General features: G+C 44.8%; 2 protein-coding genes across 2 annotated transcripts; one reads left to right on the top strand and one right to left on the bottom strand.

The window, feature by feature from the left end:
- Positions 1–32: 32 nt before the first annotated feature.
- Positions 33–10,078, bottom strand: LOC116604407. The gene is made up of 9 exons (XM_048732558.1): positions 9,669–10,078; positions 7,065–7,369; positions 6,557–6,729; positions 5,706–5,959; positions 4,861–5,024; positions 4,478–4,616; positions 2,272–2,436; positions 1,291–1,515; positions 33–450 (listed from the first exon to the last, which is right to left on the bottom strand). The coding sequence occupies exons 1-9, from the start codon at positions 9,846–9,848 to the stop codon at positions 301–303; spliced, it is 1,755 nt and encodes a 584-aa protein (XP_048588515.1). The 5' UTR covers positions 9,849–10,078; the 3' UTR covers positions 33–300.
- A 3,214-nt stretch (positions 10,079–13,292) lies between these two features.
- Positions 13,293–15,614, top strand: LOC125572231. The gene is made up of 2 exons (XM_048732453.1): positions 13,293–13,301; positions 13,346–15,614. The coding sequence occupies exons 1-2, from the start codon at positions 13,293–13,295 to the stop codon at positions 14,447–14,449; spliced, it is 1,113 nt and encodes a 370-aa protein (XP_048588410.1). The 3' UTR covers positions 14,450–15,614.
- Positions 15,615–18,685: the final 3,071 nt, after the last annotated feature.

The following is an 18,685-nucleotide window of genomic DNA, read 5'->3' as shown; positions in this document are numbered from 1 at the left end:
CGTATGAAGGTACATAAACAAGATTACTAAGATTTCTAACCCTGTGTTTATTTTTATTTACGCCCTTTTTTGTCAATATACACCCCATACAAGTCTCCTTTTACACCCAACATATCAAAACACTTTATCAGCATTAGAGCAGCTTTTTTTTTATTTTAGGGTAATTCACAAGGCGGCTGTGGTTTGAATTCCCTTCTATTAATTAACCAAGCTATCGCAAATCTGCTATTGGCAAAGATACATACCGATTAGCATTTATCTAGTACACCATAGAAGTCTACCGAACTATTATCGATCCTGTTAGTCAAAGATGTCGTCGTCGTCGTCATCCATTTCTCCCCCTTCGAGCTTCGGTAAGTCATTGAGTTTCTGCTTTATGACCTCGTCCTGCATGGCTGGGATGAGACCTTTACGGAACACAGTTGACAGTAGCTGTTCTGCATTCTCTACCTAATAAACACACATATCACAGTATTTAGGCTCTGAGCGTGTGAGTTCTCAACCTAATAAACACACATATCACAGTATTTAGGCTCTGAGCGTGTGAGTTCTCAACCTAATAAACACACATATCACAGTATTTAGGCTCTGAGCGTGTGACGTCACACGCGCCACGGCGGCCTTGCTGGGACTTAGTTTGCAAGGCCAGTAATGCTAAAAGCCTACGTACCGAGCATGGGATAAGCTTAGACTTCTTCTTTTGAGAAGTATGGTTTTCAAGCAATGGAGGATATATTGAGTTGAAGGTCGTTAAGTACGCATTTTATCATAAGAAACATTCATGATTTGGGTATATATTGCGATGCGAAAAAAAAATAAATTTTAAAGCAGTGCCACTTCATATTCGAATACATCTCTATTCTCAAATTTTGAATGATGTGTTTTTATGATGTGTAGTTCTAGAAAATATCTATCCCCCCATGGAGGGGGTCGGAGAAAAAAAAATACAGTAACTGTTAAGGAAAAGGGCATTCCCCCCCCCCCGGGAGTTTGACTCCCCCATCCCCCCGGAATTTCCAATCCCCTCCATGGGGGGGAGTATAAATATTTTCTGGAACTTCACAAAGTGACCGTCGTAAGTCGCTCAGCCAATTCCAATTGGCAACCGCCAATTACTATGACACCAAAAACCGTTTTTCTCTTTTGTTTCCCCTCATTGAACAGTTCAATGTCAAGTCAAGAACTTTCAAGTAAACTTGCAGAAATTCGTGTAACTGGTGCCCCACTATACTTGACGTAAGTCGTGCACTCGTTTCTGTCAGCCTAGCCCTTCCCATAATGCATAATTACCTGCGGGTACTGGTGCCCAGCCCACTTGAGATAAGTCACGAACTCGTTCCAGTCCACCTTGTCGTCCTTGTCCATGTCGATGCACTTGAGTGCCATCTTGGTCTCGTCGCACCGGTAGCATCCGAAGTATGGCGCCATAAAGCCGCTATAAAACGAGTCAAACTCGAGACAGTCGTCACGCTCGCCGCCCTCGCGCAGGTCCCACTCGTCCCACATGGCGCGGATCTGTGCACAATAAGAAGTCGAATTAATGCTTGCATGAGGCTTAGTTCAAACGTCGTATTATCCATGAGCCTTATTCAATGCAAAGGCTTGAAAATGAAGATGAAGCAATCGACTCGACCATTTGCATACGTATTTGAATACGGCTAATGGATAACGACGTTTGAAATTAGCCTGAGCGCCCAGGGTTAAGGTTAATTGGCCAGCCACTTATTCACTTTAAAACACGTCTTAAATGAGAACTCTTTTCCTATTAGGTAACTCCATTAACCTGTTCCATTACCCCCCTGGTACTCCTCTTCGCATTTGACAAATACCTGTTAGATGAGCTTAGTTGCATGAAATTTTTGGCCGAGGGCTTCATGCGGCATGCGGTAGCTTTTCTGGGTCGCTTTTCGAGAGCTTGTTTCGCAGGCTACCATAACCCAGGTGCCATGGCACGAAAACTCTGCTCTTCACCAACGGCAAACCTTTAATAAGCGCTTGTTCTGGTTCTGAAGGTGGCTGAATACTGCTTTAGACTCGATATTCAGTAGTATACAGGAGGTTTGTGGTATTAAGCTGAACAGGGGTGTATCAGTACGGTATTTAGCTGCCCGGGGATTTGACAGTACGGTTTTTAGCTACCGGGAGCTTGTCAGTACGGTATCTAGCTACCAGAGGGTTGTCAGTACGGAATTTTGCTGACCGAGGGTTTCTCAGGGCGGACTGATCGGGGATGTATCCTAAAGTTATTTAGCTTTCAAGTGTTTCTCCTACCTCATTGATAAGCTCTTTGATATGCACGTCCTTGATCTCAGCGTTAGCAATCACTTCACTCATCTTGGGCGTGAGCTTTCCGCCAGAGCGATCAAACAGCATGGCAAGTCCAGGGGCACTGTGGTATTCCTCCTTTATGTTGGCATGGAGATCTTTCAGCATCACCTAGCAACGGAATTAGGCGGATATGTACAAATGAGCAACGAGGATGCTGGTATCACCTAGCAACGGTATACTGGTTAGGATTGGCCACAGGCGGCCCAAGTGTAGGTCTGTCTAGGTATACTAATGATAAACTTTGTTATATACAGAGAGATAGAGTCGCCACACTTCGCTCGGGCTGTGTAAGCAAGGAACAGTGACGGGTTGCGCGAGCGTGTGGAATGTGAAATAGTCACGAGATCAGATACAAAATACAGTGGAACCCAAAAGGACAAGTTTATTCTATTAACATTTTTTTATTAGACAGGCCTAGAGCTTGGGCCGCCTGAGGATTCACTACTAACAGAAACACTGGTAGCTTACAGGGTTCTTCTCAACCTTGAAAAACATTTCGAAGCAGGAACCTGTGAATAGACCATGAAGTGTCTTGATAACACCGCTCGAACGGCGGTAGCATTATTATCTCTTATAAGGTATATAGATAGGCGTTCTTTCCCGGGTTGATGATCGGGCTTCCTGTGGTGGGTAAAACTTCTGACGTTACAGGATCGCCCCAGCCCTCAAGTTGTTTCACGGCTTATCTCCAAGGACAGGAAAACCCGGAAAGGACGCCTGGAAGTAGGGCAGTACACAGGAAACCCGGTAAGAACGCCTGGAAGTAGGGTAGTACACAGGAAACCCGGTAAGAACGCCTGGAAGTAGGGTAGTACACAGGAAACCCGGTAAGAACGCCTGGAAGTAGGGTAGTACACAGGAAACCCGGTAAGAACGCCTGGAAGTAGGGTAGTACACAGGAAACCCGGAAATAATGCCTGGAAGTAGGGTAGTACACAGGAAACCCGGTAAGAACGCCTGGAAGTAGTGTAGTACACAGGAAACCCGGTAAGAACGCCTGGAAGTAGGGTAGAACTACACAGGAAACCCGATAAGAACGCTTGGAAGTAGGGCAGTACACAGGAAACCCGATAAGAACGCCTGGAAGTAGGGTAGTACACAGGAAACCCGGAAATAATGCCTGGAAGTAGGGTAGTACACAGGAAACCCGGTAATAACGCCTAGAAGTAGGGTAGAACTACACAGGAAACCCGATAAGAACGCCTGGAAGTACGGTAGTACACAGGAAACCCGGTAAGAACGCCTGGAAGTAGGGTAGTACACAGGAGACCCGGTAAGAACGCCTCGAGGTAGGGTAGTACACAGGAAACCCGGTAAGAACGCCTGGAAGTAGGGTAGTACACAGGAAACCCGATAAGAACGCCTGCGACTAGGCTGAACACAGGAAACCCGATAAGAACGCCTGTGAGTAGGGTAGTACACAGGAAACCCGATAAGAACGCCTGCGACTAGGTTGAACACAGGAAACCCGGTAAGAACGCCTGGAAGTAGGGTAGTACACAGGAAACACGATAAGAACGCCTGCGACTAGGTTGAACACAGGAAACCCGGTAAGAACGCCTGGAAGTAGGGTAGTACACAGGAAACCCGATAAGAACGCCTGCGACTAGGCTGAACACAGGAAACCCGGTAAGAACACCTGAGACTATAGGTTGAACACAGGAAAACCGATAAGAACACCTGTGACTAAGATGAACACAGGAAACCCGGTTAGAACGCCTGGAAGTAGGGTAGTTAGGGGCTCATAAGTAGGGGCAATCGTCTGCATTATATATGTGTCACGGCGTTTCCTAGGATCAGGCTATTTTTAGACGCGCGAGCACGAACGGGCCAATCAGCTACATTGACGTTGGTCGCGCGCTAGTGACGTGAGGCTGCACGCGCAAATTTCAGTTAGGAAGAATATTTTTTTATCCATCATCCGTCGGCTTTGTTTGTTCAACAAAAGAATTGCAAGCCAGAATTTAAATTCGTAGGTAAAGTTGGATTCATCATTGAAGAAGAGAGCAACAAAAGTCAAAGTACCGAAGAGAAAACATAGCATTTTGTCTGAGACTGCACGTCTAGTTGAGCTCAGCCAAAACGTAAGCACTAAGGTCGCATCTGATTGGCTAATCCGCGCGTCAAAAAAAAAGCCTGATCCACTCACCTCCTTCATTCGCTCGCCTTGTCCCTCGGTGAATTGCGGGTCTTCCCCAAAAAGTCGCTTGAGTCGTAGGGCGATCATTGCGCCCGAGGCCAGGGTGGTTATACGCATAACTGGCTCCTCGCCAAAGAAAGCCGCCATGCTGGGAAATGACAATGAGTAGGTGAAAAATAACCCTACTAAAGTTGTTTTAAATATTTTCCGTGTGAGAATGGCGAAACGAAGTGGGAGGCGATGCCAACCCGTCGGTGCAGAGATCTCAGAATCAATGACAATAAAAAAAATGAGAATAAAAAATATTAGAATAAATGGATTTTTACTACCCCCCTCATACCGAAACAATTCCTGTATCTGCCCTCGAGTGATGCCATGAAAAAGTTTAATACCTAAACTCCTTGCTGTCGGGCGTGAACTGGTCCATACCGAACACCATGTCCAGAGCACGACCACCATAGATCGGCTGAAGAGGGTCTGGGTCCCGTCCTGTTACAATCCGGGTAACAGCAATGGCGGCGTTGCGCAACTCCTCGCAGTTGAACTTTTTCAGCACCTGCACGTGTGTAGGTAGTGTTAATGGGTGCCGTGGCGAGAGTGGTGTGATAAAAAGCTGTTCTGGTGGTTGTTGCTGACCAGGGCGATGATAGGTGTAATGGTGTTGATAATGATGATAATTATTGAATAATGATGACAGCTGTGGTAGCAAAAGGTTTTGATGATGGTTGTAATAATGGCGACAGAGGTAAATGATGGATAATGATGAGAGTAATAATGATGGTGGTGATTGAGATAACAATGTCGTCTTGACTATTGTTGTTGTTGATGAGAAGGATGACGATGTTTGTGATGATGATGGAGGGTGGATGATGATGATGATGGTGATGGTGATGGTAATGATGATGATGGTGATGATGATGATGATGATAATGATGATGGTGATGATGATTATGGTGATGATATATGATGATACGACCTGCGTGACACTAATGTTTTGGGTTCAATCAATATAGCATTTTATTAAAAGAGCATCCTATCATTTTGACAAATATCATTATCCATTAGATATTCCATACTTGTGAGCAATAAAATAGGGCCATAATAAATGTAGAATGTATTGAGTTCCACCATGATTCATGTTGATCTAGAATGTACACCTCATTTGCACGGATTTTTTTCTTCTGCAGTATAAAGAATTCGTCACGTGCAAGTCGGATCCAGGAGGGTATTGCGTTACCTTCTTATTGCCCATGCGCACAAGGTTCATCAGTGTCACGCTAGAGCATGCGTGACCCATAGAGGCCCCCTCTTTACTAAGTCCCGCCCAGATCCCGTTTGCTCCGTTAGCAAGGCATCTAAGCTGAGTCACATCCTGCATTCCCCACTGCTCGTGTACGTGCACTAGGAGGTGTCCGTTCTGGAACCCGCACCGGTCCATCTCGTCCCGTATCACACGGGTCCACACTCCGACGGTCTCCGGGAAGTTTTTTCCTGTAAATCGTGTATTAAAAGAGCTACGTCACGGGTCTTACATAGTACAAGATTAAGAAAAGAGACGGAAGTCAGCCTGAGCAATTCCATGTGAGACATTGTAAGGCTTTGTAACGTTTTGCGCGGGCTCCCTGTGTTATTTAACCTATAAGGCATTGCGCGCAGGTGGAACTGGTGTCTACCACAAAAGTCGTGTTAAAACATTACTGTCTTAATGGTTCTCATGAACATAGTGCTCACACTATATCCATGAAATAAAGTCTGAATAGTTACTCTTACTAATTGGACTATTTGAGACAATAAAAGTTCTAACAAGGCATTGTTTCCATTGCATTCGCCTGTTCTAGTTGAGTTATAATGCCTAAATATATACCAAATAAGTAGTAGCAATTTAGGTTTTATTCTATGGGCATAGTATAAACACGTTACAGGGTGTTAAACAGAAGTTCAATACAATTGATAAGTTTTATATCAGCCAACTTCAAAACTGTTAAAGGGCAAATTAAATATTTTAAAAGTGCCAATCTCTCCTAACCCTCACTTCTTCCCCATGATCTCGATGAGCTGTGTGTTGAGCATCGGTTGTAATATTTTTACCTGATTCTTCGTAGACGATACCAAAAGGACGATCTTCAGGTGGAAGTCTCGACAAATAATTCACAACCTTCAAGATTCGCCTGGGCCTTTTATTGATCGCGTCATAGAAGTCTCTTAGGTTGACAAAGATTTTCGGATCTTTGGAGTTTAGATTCGCACGAATCCACCGGAATCTAGAACAGTCAAATTATAGAAAAAAAAGAGGTTATTCGTTGTCTTTGTTTCGTTGTCTTTGTTTTGTTTAGCACTATAATTTGCTTGGGAATGGGTCAAATATCGTATACAAAAAGGTTTGTGAGAAATAAATGAGTTTTTGCTTAGATAGCCTTAGAAGCCACCCATTTAGTGACAGCTTAGCCTAACGGATTACAAAGAATCACATCCACCAAATTGGATAGTCCCCCAGCTTTGCCAATTTAATATGTCGTCTAGCTAACCAAGACGCCATGTTGGAAATTGCCCAGAAGACCTTGGGGCGAGGCTAGCGCGCACCCTGCGCCCAACTCACCGTTCAAGCAGCAGGTCGCAAATCTTATTTATCGTGAACTTTTTGTAGTCAATCCCATTGTAGACCAAGTCCATCTCGATAATGGCATTCCCTATTCCTAACTCTTTCATCTTTCTCATCCCGACAGGGATGAGGTCAGGAATGGGCACTCGGTTCTCATCTATCTTCTCCAGGAACTCGGTAAAGGCATATTTGAGAGTCATATCCTCGCCTCTCTCGTGGAGTTGTTTGATGAACGTGTCACCCAACCTCGTCATGTGGTTAAACGAAGCTACAATCATGTGTTCGAAGCCGATTTTCTTTACCTGAAGCAATTGAAAGTGGGATATCAAGAGCGAGTACTGCCATGGAATCATGGATTACTACAAAGACACGGGAGAGGTTAAAATGCGATCTTTAGAATTCTGGCAGAAATTATCTATACGAAAGACAGAAACTCTCGAAAACCACATGCAATACAACTGGATTAAGGAGGCAGACAACAAAGTCTTCTGGAGTTTTAAAATAAAAGATTACCGAAATAAGCTGGGAGATATATGGGAAAGCCATAATCTAATTGCTGGTAATTTTAATACAGTTGAAAAATTTATAAAACAAAGTCGGTGCTATACATGTTTGTATACGAAAAGACTCCAACCAACAAAGCAAACTTAGAACCTATAGAATATATATTCAGAACAACGAACGAATTTGAGACATTTATCAGCCAGGTCTACAATACAAACCACAGTATTGCGCTGACAAAACTGCGAATTAGCAATCATAAGCCGCTCGAAATCGAAGCTGCGCGTTATCAAAAACAAAATAAATGATAGAAAATTAATTGCCAAAATCACTGCGTTACGAAGCACAGTAACGCTGTTAGTCCTCCTTTGCATTTACTTGGAACTTATCCCATGTACATAATCTGTATAAGACCAAATAAAAAGTATGAATATATGTATTATTTTCTCAACTCATCAGTAGGTTCCTGACGCCGGGATTGGTAAGTGATGCGAGTTTAGTTTTTCGTATATCGCTCTGGTCACCAATTTCCGTACACGCATCAAGCCTTAACCTTACGGGGAATCAAGCGCTCACCCAACTCTGAGTCACACACACAAAATCATTTTCATCGGCTTATCAAAAGAAATAGACACTTTAAATTTAATAAAGCTACCCTAGTGTGGGACTTCAATTGTGGGTGTTAATTCAATAGACCAAACGTATCTTTGTAGTAAAAATAGAACAGTACGATCGACATTCACAGGGAAAACAATTGATATGGAACAATGGGAACAGCTTAGAAATTAAAACGCAAGCATTAGCTTCACAACTTCTATTTGTTGTTGAATTTTTTTACAGAAGCATTAAGAAAAAATATTGGGCAAAGCCACGCCCTAACTAATCATTTCCTTCATATCAGTTAATCTTGTTTTAAGAACTGTCGTTTTTCTAGCTCACTCGGTCATTTCCTTTTTAGGCATGACATACCATATTTAGGAGTCCGCTTCAATCATTTTTTTCGCTTTTATGTCGCTCTAGAACTTTGTAAGTCGAGAATTTCCACGTAAACTTGCAGGAATTCGTGTTTTCTACGATTTTGCTGGCAGCCATCTTGGAAATGGAGCCTAGTCCCTAACGTTTTAGAATATCACAGGTCTCCCGCGTGCTCGCCCCAGACTCTTTTGGACCATTTAGAAAAACGACAGCCATTGATTGATATGATAACTTTTGAAAATATTGGGGGGATAGGTGGGGGGGGGGGGGGGGGGTGGCACGTGCTCCTGCCACGGCTCTGATTTGTCACTTAACAACGGCTGCCGTGTGAGATTGGGATCACCTTTAAATAGGTCGTGGTCACGGTACAGGATTCGGGACGACCCTTAGCGTTGAATAACATTATTTACTTTGTATCCATGACTCGAAATATAATAATTCAACATTGATTCCTTTGTGTGCACGCCCCTAGCCTCTATGGTATCGATCGCACAAGAGCAAATCAACGTGCGATTTCATAGGGCCAATCTCATTAGTTGACATGGGAGAACGTATGATTTTCTGGTTGAGATATTACCAAGATTAAAAGTGACTAACGACAATTGGACCGTTCAAGGGTGACTTGATAAGTGGTTCAGTAGCCCTCCAGTAAATTCAAATGTAGAATAAATACGCGGACTACCAGTGGAGCGGGCTTGGAAAACAAATACAGGCGGTTTGAATATAAAAGTATTTTAACAGCAAGCTTAGAGGATAGAGGTCACACTTAAACACGAGGTTCCGCTATAAAAGGGAAAGCTCCCCCCCCCCTCCCCCCACCGGGCTCAGATTTGCAATTATAATCAGAACACTGCCACCCTAGCAGTCACAAATTATAAGCTTCCTGTAAAATTGCTTAGCTCTGGGGCTCAGTCGGTTGGATCAAAGCAGAAAAACGACATAAACAGAGTATTTTCGCAGCAAGATTAGAGGTCATACCGTATTGAACGACACAGATAAGACAATAAGAAGGATGAATACGAAAATGAATACGTAAGCAAGACTTCATCAATGCTATAGTATCATCAATTACTCATTAGGCACCCCGGGAGAAGTCGATGTTTGCGAGAATAAACATTTTAATACCTGGTCATAGATGGCCCACTTGTTATCCATTGTATGGCCGCGAAGTTGACCAACTGTGGTCTCCCGCAAAGTGTTATCAAGCACGAAAATATCCAGATTTCTCAGAGTTTCTCGCTCTTTGTTTGTCTCTTGCAATGCTTGGCGAGCCTGTCGAAGCTGTCTTTGGAATGGTGGTGCCATGTTTGAAGTTTAAACACACTTTTACCACTTTGTACCTAGCGCTTAACTGAAACTAGTGCTGGCTGACTGAGACTAGGGCATGCATAACTGGGGTGACATATTGGTGATGTGTTCACAAAGCGATACAATCCTTCTATGGGAGGAGCTTATGTTTATGTATTTATTTGCGGCTTTCATGAGATTTCGAATTGGTTTAATACGCAGCTCTTACAAGCTGCAATTTGACTGGGCAAATGAACAATATCCGCTATTACTGCGACATTCCGCAGCATTTAATAACAATAGCATTTTTTCTCTTTGCTTATTTTCATTTGTTTATTTTGCGTTCACACATTTTTAGTATAAATCAATGTAAATTAAGTCGCTTTTAGCATAGTTCACCGGTCTGAAAGAGTTCACATCATTTGTAAGTATCTCGTTCCGTTTATTTGCTAGCATTCGTAAAATTATCTGTATACGTAACGTCGCCGTACCTTGTAGAACATTCAGGCTGTTTATCGCAGCAACCGTCATTATCGTCACTATCGTCATTACCGACATACCGTCATCACCGTTAGTACCGTCTCAATCGCAGATAAGTTGTTGAATAAAATCGTCCGTGTTACAGTTATGACATGTTGGAATTTTACTCTTTCGTGCAACGTTCACCGCCACATTTTGTTGAAATGATATGTGATATGTGTGTGACTGAAAGCAGACATTGACCGTCAAACTTCGAAATCCCATCGCCGATTGAAACCAGAAATGAACGAATCGAGCGATACCCGACAAACATTCGAAGATAAAACGAAAGAACCGATATCCGAACGAACATTATCCGATCACAATCCGATCGATATCCGACCCTCTTCCGAACCGAATGGCGCAATCCGAGAAACAGCTGATCAGGAATCGAATATTTTGCCTCGTCGTAGCGAACGTCTCCGAGTGCCTACCGATAAAGGAAGAGCGTATCAAGCCGAACAAAGGTTCAACGAATGCTTGCGAATACAAGAAAGATCACGCTAAAGATTAATTTTGTCGATTGGTTCACCCGTGAAAATAAGAACCGCGAAACCTTAAACTTGAGACATTTAACGAACTTTGCGAGCAATTGTCCATATATTATGAAGCCTGGGAAGAAGGTCTAGAAGAAAATGAAAAGGAGAAAGCTCTTTCTTGGTTTGAAGAATTGCAAGTTAGAATCAAACGCTTTCACAGTAGAATCACTGAATGGGTGCAGAATGCTGCTTTGCGACAAAGTAACACCCCTACCAAATCTTCATCGCACTCTTCTAAAAGCCATCGGTCCTCGAATAGTTCCAAGAGTGCTATCTCCGCTAGAGCCAGAGAGCGCGCTAGGGCCGCAGAATGTATCACAAAGGCTAAGTTTCTAAAGCAGAAGAAAGCTATTCAAAATAAATTCGAAGAACTAGAGCTTCAAGAAGAGATTTCTATTGCGCAGGCACGAGAAAAATCATATGCAGAAATTGCAGATCAAGTCGGTGTCACGCCCGCTACGTCTCCTACGCCACACTTTGAGTTTGACTTTGGAGATGTTATGCAACGCGATGTGAAGCCATCTCCTATCAGAGACCACGATAAGCTACTGCCCGTGTTCGTAGATGTTAAGCAACGAGATGTAGAGCCAGCGCCCATCAGAGATGATTTAAAGCCACCGCGCACTAGAGCGACTTCTCCAATCTTTGACACTTTGTTGAGGTTCACACATCCCGACACCGCTCAATTAGAGACGCCGCCCAAGCCTACACGTGTAACACCTCAAGCCGCACTGGAAGTACCGATACATTTTGACCGCAATTTTGAAAACGAAGGCTTAAGGACACTCATTGAGAAACATAATGATCTCACACAGATGCTAGCCGTGCACCAACAACATGTATTGCTGCCACCTCTGTCGCTTGATAAGTTCCCTGGTGATCCTATGAATTTCCACTCGTTCATGACCGCGTTCGTATCACAAATCGAGTCGAGGATGATATCGAACGAGTCATGCCTACGATTTTTAGAGCAGTACCTTGACGGAGAACCAAAAGAGCTCATCAAAGGCTGTTTTCACAAAGGCTCACAAGGTTACGAAGAAGCGAGAAAGATTTTGAAGGAGAAGTATGGAGACCCGTATGTCATCTCTAACGCGTACATCCTTAAGGCAACCGAGTGGCCTTCAGTATCTTATGATCCGAAGTCTCTCAATAAGTTTTCAAGTTTCCTGACGCAATGTCGAACCGCGATGTCATCTCTCGCATACCTATCTGTTCTAGATCATCCACATAATATTCAAAGTCTGGTTAGCAAGCTACCTTTTAGTCTTCGAGACCGCTGGAGGAGAGAAGCCAGTAAGATGAGAGAGCGCAACGAAGGAATACCAGGATTTGAGGCATTTGCTCAGTTTATGAAAACCGAGGCGAAAGTGCAAGCCGACCCAGTCTTCTCGCTTGAAGCTCTGAGTAGACATCAAGGCAAACAAGAAATCAAGTCAGGTGTAAACGCGAAGTTTAAGAAGGTGAATCAACCTAAAGAGAAAGTTCGCTTAACTGGTGTCGAAGAAGAAAAAGAAGAGAAGTGTGCTTGTTGCAAGAAAGCGAGTCACGACTAAGATGATTGCAGAGAATACCTTAAGAAATCCCTAAGAGACAGACAAACCTTTCTCCAAGAGAATAAACGTTGCTACGCGTGCTATGGATTGTATCAGAGATCAGAGGATGTTTTGCAAAGCGTACATGTAAGAAGTGCAAAAGGAACCACCCAACCGGTTTACATGACGATGACTTCAGACCTTCAAGAAGACGTAGCTCAAACACTACACAAGATGCATCAGCGCAAACCGGCTCACAAAATAGAGAGGGACCTGGTCAATCAGTTACAAACGCAAGAATAAGTACTAAGGAGGAAGAAGTTGTAAGCTGTATGCCCATCGTTCCAATCATCGTCAAGTTTAAAGAAGGAGAAATAAAAACCTACGCAATGTTGGATAGCTGCAGTACAGGTACCTTTATCTCTGAAGATCTCAACGAAATGCTCGGCGCTGTTGGTGTAAGAAGTACACTGAAGGTCAAGACTATAAATGGGACCGACGCTCAAGAAACAACTGTTGTCCATGGTCTGACTGTCTCTGATCTTAATGGAACCGTCAACTTGTCACTTCCCAAAACGTACACGAGGTCAGAAATACCTGCAACACGTCAAGAGATTCCAACTGCCGAACACGCTAAGATGTGGACTCATACCATTCGCATAGCAGATAAAATACCACCGCTGATACCAAACCCGCAAGTTGGTCTCTTGATTTACCATCCAAAAAAGCCTGACAAAATCCGTGTTGTATTCGACTGTAGTGCAAAGTTCAAGGGAACGTCGCTCAACGAGAAACTCCTTCAGGGTCCTGATTTAACAAGCTCCCTACCTGGCGTTCTAACTAAATTCCGATAAAAGCCAGCCGGCTTCATGGGAGATGTGGAGGCAATGTTTCACCAAGTCCGGGTGTTCGAACCACATAGAGACTTCCTCAGATTTTTCTGGTGGAAGGACGGAGATCTCTCGCAAGAGCCACGCGAATATCACATGACAATTGGAGTAAAGGTCCTGCGTTTCTGTGGACAGAAGAGAGCGAATGGCCTGAGAACAAGGCCGCTGAAGAAGATGTTCAAGGCATTAAAAGTGATGAGACTACTACCTATATCGTCCCATCCCAAGCATCCACTGACAAAGAAGACATCGTCCGACGTTTCGGCAAGATATCGAGTTGGCATAAGCTCAAAGCCGCAGTTTCTTGGATTAGAAGACTAGGAACAAAACGTGAAGAGCTTCAAGAAAATGCAAACGGGTTAAGACCCTTAACAGTGTCAGAGGTACAAGAAGCAGAGATCAAGATTCTGAAGATCATCCAGGAAGTTTCCTTTAGAGAAGAGATCGCCGTTTTGAGCAATCAATTTACAGCTCACGACAACACAAAGATCAAGAAATCAAGTCCTTTGTATCGTCTAGACCCATCCTTTGGGAATGATGGACTGCTTCGCGTCGGAGGTAGACTAAGGAAATCAGATGAACTCTCAGACGAGTGTAAGCACCCCATTATCCTGCCAAGAAAAGGGCATGTAACTAGGCTGATCGTTCTTGATGCTCATCGCAAGGTCGCACATGGAGGAAGAGGTATGACGTTAAATCAAATTAGAAGTCGCTGGTGGATCCCGAAATGCAACTCCGTAGTCAGATATAATATCTCTCGCTGTGTTTCATGTCGCCGCCTTCGAGGCAAGGTTTCAGAACAGAAGATGGCTGACTTACCTAGAGACCGCGTAACGCTTGCTTGGCCCTTTACATTCTGTGGGGTCGATTACTTTGGCCCGTACATAATCAAAGAACGACGAAAAAAATTCAAGAGGTACGGTGTCATTTTCTCCTGCATGGCGACAGATACCTTAGATACAGACTCCTGCATCAACGCAATCAGACGCTTTGTGGCAAGAAGAGGACCAATCCGTCAGATAATGGAATTTTATGGGAAGCGAGAGAGAACTACGCCGCGCTTTAGAAGAGATGGAAGATGGAAGATAAGAAGATCGGGGAGTATGTCAGAAGCCAGTTTGAGGCGGATTGGATAGTATGGAAGAAGAGTCCCCCAACAGCGTCCCATATGGGAGGATCATGGGAAAGGCAGATCTGCTCTGTGAGATCTATATTTGCAGCCCTTCTGAAGGAGCAAGGTCACGCCTTGGATGCCGAATCTCTACGAACCCTTATGGCAGAGTATGAGTGCATCATCAACAGCAGACCGCTCACTCATATGTATGATGACCCTGAAGATCTAACGCCTCTGACGCCAAATAACATATTAACAATCAAGACGAAGCTGGTAATGCCACCGCCTGGGAGCTTCCAAAGACCAGACCTGTACCTCAGAAAACGATGGCGTCGCGTGCAGTATCTCACGGAGTTATTCTGGTCGAGATGGAAGAAAGAATATCTGCAAAACCTCCAGAAACGACACAAATGGTGTGATACCAAAAGAAACATCGCAGTCGGAGACATTGTCCTGCTCGCTGATGACGACACGCCAAGAGGTCACTGGAAGCTAGCAAAAGTGATCGAAGTGAAACCTGATGACAGAGGATTGGTGAGATCAGCAAGAATCAAGACAGCAACCACTACACTGGAGAGACCCGTTCACAAGCTCGTATTGTTGCTGGAACACGAAGACAGCACTGACGAATCAAGGAAGCGCGATGACAGCACTGAGGCAGGATCGCACTAGATCGAGACCAGGGAATTCCCCATCGGGGAGCCTTTGAACACTGTAACTCACAAAACGTAGTATAGACAAGCATAAGAAAAGTAAGAGTCCCGTAGACTCTTAAGGGAGCCAGATATTACTGCGACATTCCGCAGCATTTAATATAAATAGCATTTTTTTTCTCTTTGCTTATTTTCCATTTGTTTATTTTGCGTTCACACATTCTTAGTATAAATCAATGTAAATTACCGTCGATTTAAGCACAGTTCACCGGTCTGAAAGAGCTCACATCATTTATAAGTATCTCGTTCCGTTTATTTGCTAGCATTCGTAAAATTATCTGTATACGTAACGTCGCCGTACTTTGTAGAACATTCAGCCTGCTTGTAACTTGTTTGTATTAAGCTATTTTCCTGTTGTTTATCGCAGCAACCGTCATTATCGTCACTATCGTCATTACCGACATACCGTCATCACCGTTAGTACCGTCTCAATGGCAGATAAGTTGTTAAATAAAATCGTCCGTGTTACAGTTATGACGTGTTGGAATTTTACTCTCGTGCAACGTTTACCGCCACAATCCGCATTTCGACACAAAGAACGAGAAGAATAGAGACAAAAGAACTCCTTTGTCGAACAAAGATAATAGAGGACAAAGCAGCTGCGTACTTACTCTTCGAATTTACTCTCTTTTTATTTGTTCTCGTTGCGTCTTTTAACAAACTAACAAGCTTTTCTTCGTACGAGGGTTAATTTCTTTGATAAATTAATTAGGAATTCGCTTGTATTTAATGTCTTGACCTTTAATCAGTTTGTAAAATCTTTTAAAATTTATTCAAATTGCAATTGTTCAAAATAAATGATACGCTGGCTGACTATAAAGTAGTCATTCAGCTGTCTTCGCAAATGTTATGAATTTGAGCAGAGATCGAAAGAAAACGAGTTTCTTTCCAGCATTTTCAAATTCTACTAAAACGACGCCAAATTTCGTACTAAATGCGATAAATAGAAAAGGTAGAAGTAAGTAAGGAATTCCTTCAATAAAGTACATAAAATCCTGTTGTGTCACGTGAGGGTTCGCAGTGTATTAGATTTGCATAAAGTAACCGGCTTACCCTAATTATCGTGAATCTTTGGCGTCGAAAAATAAGTTTCCTTTCAATACCTGACAAAAGGAATGTGGTAATGCTAATGATAAGGATGTCGAAAGCCTGTGTGCCGAATTTATGAGATTTCAGATAAATCTTCGTGACAAACCCTTGTCCCCGCCCTGGTACAGATAACCCGCGTGACCATCTCTTGTCCCCGCCTTGGTACAGATAACCCGCGTGACAAACTCTTGTCTCCCCCTAGATACAGATAACCCGCGTGTCAAACTCTTGTCCCCGCCTTGGTACAGATAACCCGCGTGACACACCCTTCTCCCCCCCTTGATACAGATAACCCGCGTGACAAACCCTTGTCCCCGCCTTGGTACAGATAACCTGCGTGTCAAACTCTTGCCCCCGCCTTGATACAGATAACCCGCGTGACAAACCCTTGTCCCCCCTTGATACAGATAACCCGCGTGACAAACTCTTGTCCCCGCCTTGGTACAGATAACTTTCGTGACAAACTCTTTTCCCCGCCTTGGTACACATAACCCGCGTGACAAACCCTTGTCCTCGCCTTGATACAGATAACACGCGTGACAAACTCTTGTCCCCGCCTTGGTACAGATAACCCACGTGACAAACTCTTGTCCCCGCCTTGGTACACATAACCTACGTGACAAACCCTTGTCCCCGCAGTAGTATAGCGTTTTGGCGGGTTCAGCGCATTAGAATTAATGAGCTCAACCTCGCCAAAAGCTATATCACTTATCTGCTGGGTGGGTTCTCTGTCACTTATCTGCTGGGTGGCCGTCTCTTGGAAGGTGCTGGGTGGCCGTCTCTTGGAAGGTGCTGGGTGGCCGTCTCTTGGAAGGCGCTGGGTGGGCTCTGTGGGTGGGCTCTGTGGGTGGGCTCTGTGGGTGGGCTCTGTGGGTGGGCTCTGTGGGTGGGCTCTGTGTCGCTTATGTGCTGGGTGGATGATGTGATCCGCGAGCACTGTGTCGCCTGTCTGCTGGCTGGTGTGATCCACGAGCACTGTATTGCTTATATACTGGCGGGGGTACATCTCTTGGAAACGCTGACTCTGGGCCTAGGCTGTGTTTATGGTGGCGCCCTCCACCTCCCTCTCCCTCTTGACGAACTTGATAAGTGCCACGCACTTCTCGAGGATGCTGACCCCCCGTTTCGCCTCATAGTGCTCGTCACTGCCACGTGTCGACTTCTCCTTTCTGTCTCTCAGCTCTACTAGCGTCTCAAGCGCGATGCGTAGCAGCTCGTTTAGCTCCTCGTCGTCGAGCCAGTCCAGGTTGACGCCGTCCATCCATGAGTCGCTCAGTCCACCCCATCATGTGCCGTTTACGATGCCGTCTACGCCGTCGTCCGTGTAGTACGTAGCCTACAGCCCGATGATAGTACCGCTAGTCATATAATTTGGTCTATATATTTATTGTTTATATGGGTGCGTTTAAGGCTGTGCCATAGCGTCGCGTAGGGGTATATTTTCTTCAACTAGTATATAGAGTGGGTTGTGATGTAGGGATTCATATAGAGTTGGGGGAGGACGGATATTACGATTGTCCATTTTGTGATCTAAAGATAGCGGACTACGTGACTGAGGGAGAGTCGGCGAGGTTCGAGGCATGTTGTGGTAGGCAGGATATGGTGAATGACGATGAAGCTAATGTGTGTAGAAATTGAGGTTAAAGTTCCTTTTATTGCTCTTGTGTTGATAATGGCCTCTTGGTCCCCCCGCATAGAAATATACGGTATTATCGACCAATAGATCGGGGTATCATCCTTGCCAAGGGCTCATTGTTGCCCAGTTTTTATCATGAAATGCTGGATATTTAAGATGAGATTGTAGAGGTCAGTGATATCAGGCACTGGTTGAGGACTCTGGCGCTGTCCATCAGTAGGATCAGGCGCTGGTGCTGACTCGGGCGCTGTCCATCAGTAGGATCGGGCACTGGTCGAGGACTCTGGCGCTGTCCATCAGTAGGATCGGGCACTGGTCGGGACTCTGGCGCTGTCCATCAGTAGGATGAGGCGCTGGTGCTGACTCGGGCGCTGTCCATCAGTAGGATCAGGCACTGGTGCTGACTCGGGCGCTGTCCATCAGTAGGATCAGGCGCTGGTGCTAACTCGGGCGCTGTCCATCAGTAGGATCAGGCACTGGTGCTGACTCGGGCGCTGTCCATCAGTAGGATCAGGCACTGGTGCTGACTCTGGCGCTGTCCATCAGCAGGATCGGGAACTGGTCGGGGACTGTGGCGCTGTCCATCAGCAGGATCGGGCACTGGTCGGGGACTCTGGCGCTGTCCATCAGTAGGATCAGGCGCTGGTGCTGACTCTGGCGCTGTCCATCAGCAGGATCGGGAACTGGTCGGGGACTGTGGCGCTGTCCATCAGTAGGATCGGGCACTGGTCGGGGACTCTGGCGCTGTCCATCAGTAGGATCAGGCGCTGGTGCTGACTCGGGCGCTGTCCATTAGTAGGATGGGGCACTGGTCGGGGAC

The sequence above is a fragment of the Nematostella vectensis genome, chromosome 9 (genome assembly GCF_932526225.1).
Source record: "Nematostella vectensis chromosome 9, jaNemVect1.1, whole genome shotgun sequence".
In the NCBI taxonomy this organism is placed as follows: Eukaryota; Metazoa; Cnidaria; class Anthozoa; order Actiniaria; family Edwardsiidae; genus Nematostella; species Nematostella vectensis.
Note: the sequence above shows the minus strand (reverse complement) of the source record. Positions and strands in the feature narration are given on the sequence as shown.

Excerpts from the sequence above, each read along its gene's own strand:
- LOC116604407 (XM_048732558.1), bottom strand. The coding sequence starts at position 9,848 with ATGGCACCACCATTCCAAAGACAGCTTCGACAGGCTCGCCAAGCATTG. Across the intron at positions 2,437-4,477 it reads AAGGCGAGCGAATGAAGGAG|GTGATGCTGAAAGATCTCCA; the intron begins GTGAGTGGATCA and ends TTCCGTTGCTAG. Across the intron at positions 1,516-2,271 it reads TCAAAGAGCTTATCAATGAG|ATCCGCGCCATGTGGGACGA; the intron begins GTAGGAGAAACA and ends TATTGTGCACAG.